Genomic DNA, 9,186 nt, shown 5'->3' with positions numbered 1-9,186 from the left:
TAAGAGAAGAGTTCTCTCCGTCATTTAAATATTCTTTAAATAGCATGAATCCTAAACCACTCACTTGGACAAAAGTAAAATTCACCACAGACATTTTAATTTCAATTAAAGTAATAAGCTTTTCTTAGTATAGAATAGGACGTTCAAAGGTAACTTTGGAGTTAACATTTTTACACTACCCAATATACATACGGGTATTATAAGTTCGGTGAAAGAGCAAGTAGGATTCCAATTCTAAAGTGCTAGAAATATCCTTATAATTAAATTTATATAGTTCATTCCTACCGAATGTAGTGAATTACTTTTCAAAAATACTATATAAAAAACGTTTATTTTATGCTTTTATCTATTACTTTAGCTAGACTCCTTCTGTGGTTTGAAGTTTTGAAGTTAAAAAAGTTAACAATTTGTTAAATTTTGACAGTGAAATTGAAATGTAGTTCAGCTAAAAAATTTTCTCAAAATTGTATTGTTACGAGTATCTGCAACAGTCATCAACAATTTTTGTAAAGAGTAATTTTTCAGTAGAACTCAATCACTCTACAAGATAATTTTAGTAGTTTGTAAGTCTTCTTGAAATATGTATATAATGAAAATTAAGTTAGACTTTTGTTAAATTGAACAATTTAAAAAATTTAAAAATATTAGAAATTAGAATAGAAATAAACTAATTCGTCAGAGTTCACTAATTTCTGCTACGATTTGAAACACTTCATTACTTAGAAGTTTATAGTATATCAAATTCTACATACTGCCTTAATAAAGACCTTAATAAAATTAAAGGAACTACAAAAAAAAAATACTATACTTACAATACTATACTATACTATACTATACTGAATACTTACAAATTCTTGAAGCTACCTACGAATTGAATTATAAAACATTTAAACGTTTTGTAGTCCTAAATTGAAACCATTTCACCAGTAACATATGTCAAAGATAGCTGTCATTCAAGACATTATGACTTTCGTCACTTTAAAATATGGATCACCTAACAACAGTTCAAAATTTCAAAACATGTTTATAAAAACTTTTCTCGAAATTTTTCTGAAACCATAAAAAGGATAAGATAGTACTACGCTTCCGTAATTATAGACTTGGTATAATGAAATAATTCGATGATAATTAAATATTAAAATAATAAGCAGATTATAGTTTTTTATGAGAAACGAACTTATTTAATATATGTTTCCGCAACGTTCAATAACTTCACAGCCTCTATTTAATTTCAAAATAAGCTGAGCATATTGAACCATTGTTTTCTGCCTTGTGACGCATGTAAACATAAATCCTATCCTTAATCCATTTCTTATCACGTGAGGAATAGATGTTTTTAGTCTTCTGGTTCAAGAGAGCAGTCATTTCGAATAAGCTATCGATATAATTGAAAAGAGCCCTTATATCGTATGTTAGCGTCTTCCTTTTTCGAGAAGACTTATGAAGATGTTTCGCATATACAGTGCATATATCTTCAACACAATCATTAATGCTTTCATAGTCAGAAAAACTGCGGCTACTTTCATCGCTAGTATTTTGAACCAGGAGAATAACGTGAGTCATTGCAGAATAGTGGAATATTTCTAAGTAAGATATGTGGATCAAATCACCTAAAATGAAAAGAAAAAGATTATTACCCGTTATTAATTAAGTACTTCAAATAACAGGAGTTGAAAAGAGAAATTAAAACATATACATTAACATAAATATTTTATAACACCCACCTTTTAGCAGTTTAAACTTTTTTAGTTCCCGTACCAAAAAACCTATGGCCGATGATTTTTTATTCCTATTTGAAATGAAAAAAATTTGACTTTTATGGATGTTGCATACTTGAAATATAATTAATAATGCCTTGCTTAGTTGTTCATTGTAATAGTTGTACTTAAGCATTGCCAGACCTATTTGATATTATAGAACATGAGATGTGACTAAAGCGCAATATTTTGTAAAAAATAAATAAATTTATTTGATTAGCAAAATTATAATAAGCAAAACATTCTATATTATTTTTAAGTGAATTATATTTAATTTCTGATTCTTAATTCATGATTTATTATTACCTCTCTAATGTAATTTTGGTGACCTAGCGAGGTTTTCATTGAAAACAGCAACACTTATGCTCATGACGAGCCCATGACAGTCTAGACTCTACCTTAACATTGCGCTAGCTCTTCTCGTTGGCGAAAACAGTGTTGCTTAGTAATGAAACAAATTAGAAATAATGCCATTTTATAAACTATTATTATTGTATATATATGTTGAGTCAATTCATAAGATATCAGAACGAATTATATTACAAAGGAAATCTTAACAAAAATCTGCTCCTACTTCGATGAATGGTAAATACATTTTAGGTCCATCAATTTGATATTTAGCAGGAAGAAATATAAGGGAAATTATAGTTTGAAGCTATAATGATTCTTAAGGCAGTAGAGAAACTGACAACGGTAAGGATAATGATTGAGATGATAGTAAAATACAATGCAACTAACTGTTCTGATTGGAATGAACGAATAATAGTATTATAGAAGTAATAAAATACATGCATATAAATCTACATCGCCCGAAGTTCTATCTGCTAATTTCTGGAACAATCAATATTAGTGCCTTAACATGTCTGTGCTGTAAGTAACTCCACATCCTCATATTAAGATGATCTTAATATTCCGGGCAATACCTTGGCACTTATTAGATATATTTGATTTTAGTAGAAATTAATAGATAAACTTTAGATAAGTGGTGTTCTCATTTAGTTGGATAGTTCTTGAAATTAATATATTATTTTGTTCATTTAGTTTTAGTAAGATATTTATACAATAATTTTGAAAATTAAGTAAATCAAGAATATGAAGAAAAGTAATAAAAATAATTATGATATAAAATATATATTTTTAATAAAATGTGACACCAATTTTTTGATTTCAGATGAACTACTGAACGGAACTGCCTAATCAAATTAGTCAGGTTATGTTCCTCAGCGATATTGAACTAAATAATCTATTGCACTATAAAATTATGAGAACTTAATTATTTAGTACACTGAAAATATAACTTATCTTAACTCTGTTGATAAGGTTGTATGGACTACTCAGTTAGTCTCCATGTTTACCTTTGAAGTAGCATTAATTTTGTTTCGCATGCGAATACAGAGTACTGCGAAAAACCCATGAGGTAAGACACTTCACCACTGTTTTTTGCATAAAATTTCAATGAGTTGCACTATGAGTGTCTTTCTATTATGGACATGCATGACAAATAATGTCATTACCTAATTTGACAAAGGCGAAAAAAATTTCCTCCAAAATTGAAAACCGTTTGTTTATTTGATGCACTGTTTTTTATTTTGTTTGGCTTCTCGTCTTAGTAACGACGAATTTAAGTATACATCAAATATGTTTTCCAGTTCAGCACATAATAAATAATTCTGTATATATATATATAATATATCATTATAAAATGATTTCCAATTCAAAAATTTTTAAAAGTTTAGCCCATGTTGTTCTTTTGTCCTCGTCATTTTTAATATATATTAAGGAGTTCCTAAAAGCTCTTAGGGCCTTCTCATTTCCTAATTTTGCTTCGATAAACTCTGTATACTTTATTTTCAATTACTCCAAATTAACAGGAAATTTTTTTTCTAAAATCATCTTCATCTTTGTGAAGGTCGACTACATTCTTTAGAGGATCCAATAAACATTATGCATACAGAGTATTTCTATAATTAGAATATTTACAATTTGATTCATAACGAAAAATTTTTTTGTCCGTATTTGAAGATTTTTGAAAGTTTTGAAGGTTTCTTTGCCCATGTTTGAAACATCATACGGATGTTTACTGCCCTGCGACGATTTTCCATTAAAAACAGTTGTGTCGACAGGGAGAATTTTTATTAATTGTGTGTGGTTGCTTGTAAAGGGTTTCACTTTTTTGTATCAGGACAGGCCATCTGAAACAGAAATTGTATAACTGTCCTAGTGGGACGTCCAGTCATTCTGTCCTTCAACAAGTAGGGCATAGTTCCAAACTTTGTGAGCATTCCCACACCACGTATGTCAAGATGCACCCAATCAAGACAAGGCACGAATTCCTATATAACGATAAACACAATAGTATAAATATTTGGGGTATAAAAGTAGATAATAAATAAAAAATTTGCGAAAGAATGAAAATAATATTAAAAAACGCTTACATGCAATATAGCAGCTGCAAGACAGGCAGAAGCCGGGCCTGTTCCATCGTTGCTCACATCGAAGCTCTTGTTATCTGAAAAATATACGTTTTAGTAGAGATCTATAAATATCATATAACCTTTTAAATATACTTGTCACAAGCTTCTTGAAATAGTTCCACAACGGCAAACGCCACATTCTGTCACCTGTTATAGTTCCAGCTTTTTGGAACTGCTTCCAGATGAAATTAGAATTAGTGAACAGCCCAGTTGCTGAGCCACCTAAAGCCTGCCCCACTCCCTTACTTAAAGTGGCTATATCAACAACTAGACGTGGCTTATAAGCAGCCTGCGCGTAAAGAATTGGATCCGCCATAACAACAACACCAGCCTTGTCAGCATCCTATTTGTTACAACCATAGTTAAGTTATTTAATAGTTTAATTAAGATATGTTCTTTTTAAATATTACGTACGCGCATAGATAATGTTTTCCTATTCAGTAATGCGACGACATCACCAGGTTTGGCTGCCATACCGGATGGTGTATTTTCACAAAGTGGTATAACACCCGTAACGTTGATGGGAAGAGACAGGGCTGCTGCGGCTCGGATGGTAGCTACAACAACTGCTGCACCGGCCATCGAACCTCTGTACTCAGCCATACCACGTCTACTACGTAGGCAAAGACCACCACTAAAGTTCAGAATACATAAATTTTGAATAAAAATAATACAATACCACTTTATTATGCTATTACCTATTAAATGTAATGCCTTTACCAAACAACAGTATGGGCTTATCCTCTGGTGATGTGCCGCAATAATTGATTTCTAACAAGACTGGTGGTTCGCAGGAGCCCTTCGCTATCATTAAAAATGAGTTAAGGCGCTGCAGCTCGATCCATTCCATGCTTTGCACATCGACTGTCACACCGCAGGGGCAGAGGGCGTCGACAGCCGACTGTGCAAAGTGCATTGGCGTCATTCGATTTGCTGGTGTGTCGGTAAGGCGGCGAGCCAAGTTCTGTGCTTCTGCCTTAAATAAACCACGAGTCCATGCATCGACATCTGATGAGTCGTATAGGTGTAGAAGTGGCGAAAGTGTGCGATGTTTTTCCAACTTATATTCATTATAGCGGTAAATAGCCAATGAAGCCCCTTCCGCTGCTTGTTCAGGATATTCAAGGTCGTCAATGTATATATGAGAGCATCCTTGATATTGTAAGCTACGTGCACCTACACCAGCTGCTATACGAACGTTTTCCTAAAAAAGTTTTTCAAACAAGTTACTCCACGTTTTATAATGACAAACTATTATATGGTGTATAATAGCCTAGAGAAACACGGATTTTTCTTACTACAGATACTACGGAGCACTATTTGTACTACACTTTAATGTCCATACTTATAAAATTTGCTGTCCTCGTAGTACAAGTTGACATCTACATTTGCTAGGCTTACGTTTATTGTGGTGTCAAAGTCGAAATTTATGTAAATTGTTGTTCCAGAAAACATCAATTATTATTTTAACATCACTCGAACCCACATTCTTCTTTCCCTGTTTTTGTTTTTTATTTAGCCAAAGACAACCGGCTATCAGGCTATCAAATAGGTACGAGTTTATAAAGAAATTTTGAAGTGCAATATAAGAAAAATTATATTCACTGAAATGCACCGTGGGAAATTGAAACGCCTATATTTGACTGATTTTTTGTACTGCAAAGTACTAGAAAAATTTTTGTCCAAAATAAAATTTGTAAAAAACAATGATAGATATTGGATGGACTCACTTTAATTTCTAAAAAAATTCCTGAGCTAATTTGTCTGAGCTAATAAAATGAATTTTAGTACGTAAGAATTAGTTACAAGCTAAATTAAAATCTTTTTCTTCGAAAATTGATATTTATGTCAAAAAATATTGTCAAATTGATAAATTTTTTTTTTTACAATAAAAAAATACTTTTGTGTCGATTTTTAAAGATATCACTGTTACTCACCATCCCCTCGTCAATTATTTCCATTTCATTAAAGCCAACGTTTTGTTCACCTACACCAACGACTGCAATAGATCTAAATTCTGGATCTATATTATTAAACACTTTTCCTTTACCTACATCACCCGTTATGTTCCATCTTTGCAAATATACAGAAATGGTACGTGTCATTATATATATATTTATATATATATATGTATAAAATTTTTTATATAGCCAATATTTTACTTACTCTCGCACTAGCTGTACAATTTTACCATTGACCCGATCATTAAACTTCTCGGCAGTAACACTTAACTTAGGTTCCTGCTCACCTTCGCCAGTATATACACCCAAAACTAACCCTTTCTAATTATTTATTCGAAAAAATAATTATAAAATTTTGCAATAATCTTATGTATGGTTCTACTTACAATCATATTATTATCAGTCGATCCAGATGCGAATTTTTTCCACATACAAAGATGTGTCAACTTACAAACGTCTTGTTCCAAAATTTTAGTAATTTGTGGTTTGAGTGGTAAAGCCATTATAGAAAAATATCGAAAATCGTACTTTCAATTGATTTTATAAAATATACTAATCAATTGATCCTATCTACAAAATCTGTAAACGCAAACTGACAAAAATAAAAATTTCTGTTTGTATATTTGATTTAATTTATCGAACAAATTTATTTGAAAATGTCAATGATAACTAAATTCTTTGAAACCTTTTCGTATAGTTAAATTCAGTCGAAATTCATAATCTTAATATAGTGATAAATATATAATAATAAGTAATATAACAATATATAAATTCAATGGGCAATATATGCCCCGAGTGGAAGTGCTGATTTTTGACAACTGATTTTGGTGGACCTTCACGAATTTCACTGAGGTCGCATTGTTCCAGTATTTCAGAGTGCCAAAGGATGGATATTTTACTGCATCGCCAATGTGGAAATAAGTTGATCACTGCACTTTAATCCACGTCGAAAGAAGTGATAAATCATCGCACGAAAATTTTCCCGCGTTAATTCTACTTTTTCGAGAACACTCTATTTACAAATCACTGTAAATAACACAAAAAGTCTAACATAGGTGAGGTTTAATAATGTCAAACTTTCGTGTGAAAACGTCAGAGATGACACCTGACGACAATCAATGTTGCCAAGGCTCAAAACATAAATAGTGACCCTCGTAACACTTATGCCACATCCTCAAGCAGTCGTTAATACTTTGACCTGGACAATGTCTACACTCGTTTGGGAGACAGTGAATGTCTAACTCGTGCACATTGGTTTTCATAGCAATGAACTCGCAGATAATTCGACAAAGCAAGCCGCTTCAAAGCGCACAAATGAGCAGGAGTCTGTTTTCGATGTCTAGAAAATCACTTCAAAAGTCTGGCCAAACATGGCTACACCACTAAAGGCAACCAAAAATGGAAGAATACTCTAGATGAGGTCTCGATAATTGAATTAAGTGTTAAGTATATATTTTGTGAAAAGCAAAATTAATGATCCTGACGCATACCTTATTGACCGTACATTTTTATTTTTGAATTACATTTTAAACAATTCTATTAAATAAATGTAAAACACAAAAAGTTTACATTTTTGAACTATACCGCTTATTTCCATCTTTACGATTATTTTCCATGCCATTATCAGTTCAGTACGATTTCATTTCACATTTCAATAAAATTAACCGATTAAGCATTTTAAGTCTGCTAGCTAGGAATATTAATTAATCATGGCTTCATGTTTTTTTTTAATTTTGGATAAGTCCAATTATATACAGTTTATATAGCCCTAAAAAATATTTGAAATAAACTGCTTCCCTCGTCAGCAGACTAAATGCACTGAAACTTGACGCCCCACGACCGCACTGAGTGCTCAGAGGACATAGAAGGACTCACTACTCGCCTGTGTAAGTACGAGTACGTACTAACGCGAACAAAATTGTCACATGATAACTTATCGACGAATTAATTAACACAAAATAAAACACAATGTGAAAAAATAGTACAGGAGAAAAGGATTTCACGTCCGACAGCGCGTTTGAGGTTCATTTTTTATGCAAATTTACAGCAAAAAAAGCAGTACGAACAATATATTTTGCTCGTGCAGAAAAAAGAACGTATTAAAATTATTTTAAAATATGAAACGAAGTATTAATAACGCACAAGTTACGAATTTAATTGGCATCACCAAGTCTATTGTTTTTGTTGGGCATCAAAGCCAGAGGTGCACCCAACTGGGGCACTGCCGTATGAAAATATTTCTCTTATAAACAATGTAAGAATGCAGCATCTATAGCATCTATTGCCCTTGTTATCAGTAAAAATAATATAAAAATTCTGATTAGTTAAGGGATTGTTATGGAACGTCCAAGATTTAATACAAAAAATATGCTTTTTCAATGCACTTACGGATCTCTCATTTTTCATTGCAGGCAGAAAATCAAATTGAAGCCCCAAGTCTCACATGTAGCAACTATTCTAAGAGGCATATAGATTTAAATCTGGAAGATTCTTATCTTCGCTGGTATAACCATATAATGTGATGGTGGGAGAAGTTTGCTGATGAAAAAGATAAAGAGAGGATAAGGTAAGCTACCAAGAAAATAGAAGAGTATGAATATATGGAAGGTTTCCACCTTCCAAGAGACGCAGTCTGAGATCGTGCAATTAAGAGATACTGCACAAAGAGAGCCAACCCAAAATATCATAACAACAGAAAAAAATAACAAAAATAAAAACATGAACAAAACTAATTAAAAAAACATCAAAACCAGCTGAGATAGCATAACATCTATCCGAGTTGTTAGAAATATTGATATTTTTATAACAAAAATCTTCTTTATACCTTGTATCACGATAAATAACGACAATTTTTTAATCAGAGAAAAATATACTTTATATTATATATAGGAATAAAGTATATATACATACATCCATATAAATACATCATTATTAACTTTTTCTTTAAGTGGTACTTACCTAAACGAGTTCCCCTGTAAATTGAGTTTCTCTCAG

The 9,186-nt window shown here is 31.8% G+C and overlaps 1 protein-coding gene across 1 annotated transcript; it reads right to left on the bottom strand.

Moving 5' to 3' along the window:
- Nucleotides 1-3,320: 3,320 nt before the first annotated feature.
- On the bottom strand, nucleotides 3,321-9,186 carry LOC119661961 (cytosol aminopeptidase-like). The gene is made up of 9 exons (XM_038071485.1): nucleotides 9,151-9,186; nucleotides 6,579-6,771; nucleotides 6,398-6,513; nucleotides 6,169-6,304; nucleotides 4,930-5,435; nucleotides 4,646-4,865; nucleotides 4,325-4,574; nucleotides 4,193-4,266; nucleotides 3,321-4,090 (listed from the first exon to the last, which is right to left on the bottom strand). The coding sequence occupies exons 2-9, from the start codon at nucleotides 6,693-6,695 to the stop codon at nucleotides 3,923-3,925; spliced, it is 1,587 nt and encodes a 528-aa protein (XP_037927413.1). The 5' UTR covers nucleotides 6,696-6,771; nucleotides 9,151-9,186; the 3' UTR covers nucleotides 3,321-3,922.

This window comes from Teleopsis dalmanni, chromosome X (genome assembly GCF_002237135.1).
Source record: "Teleopsis dalmanni isolate 2A chromosome X, ASM223713v2, whole genome shotgun sequence".
In the NCBI taxonomy this organism is placed as follows: Eukaryota; Metazoa; Arthropoda; class Insecta; order Diptera; family Diopsidae; genus Teleopsis; species Teleopsis dalmanni.
The sequence above is the reverse complement of the archived record's forward strand: the minus strand, read 5'-3'. Positions and strand labels throughout refer to the sequence as shown.

Excerpts from the sequence above, each read along its gene's own strand:
- LOC119661961 (XM_038071485.1), bottom strand. The coding sequence starts at position 6,695 with ATGGCTTTACCACTCAAACCACAAATTACTAAAATTTTGGAACAAGAC. Across the intron at positions 4,866-4,929 it reads AAAGGCATTACATTTAATAG|TGGTGGTCTTTGCCTACGTA; the intron begins GTAATAGCATAA and ends TCTGAACTTTAG. Across the intron at positions 4,575-4,645 it reads GGAAAACATTATCTATGCGC|GATGCTGACAAGGCTGGTGT; the intron begins GTACGTAATATT and ends TGTAACAAATAG.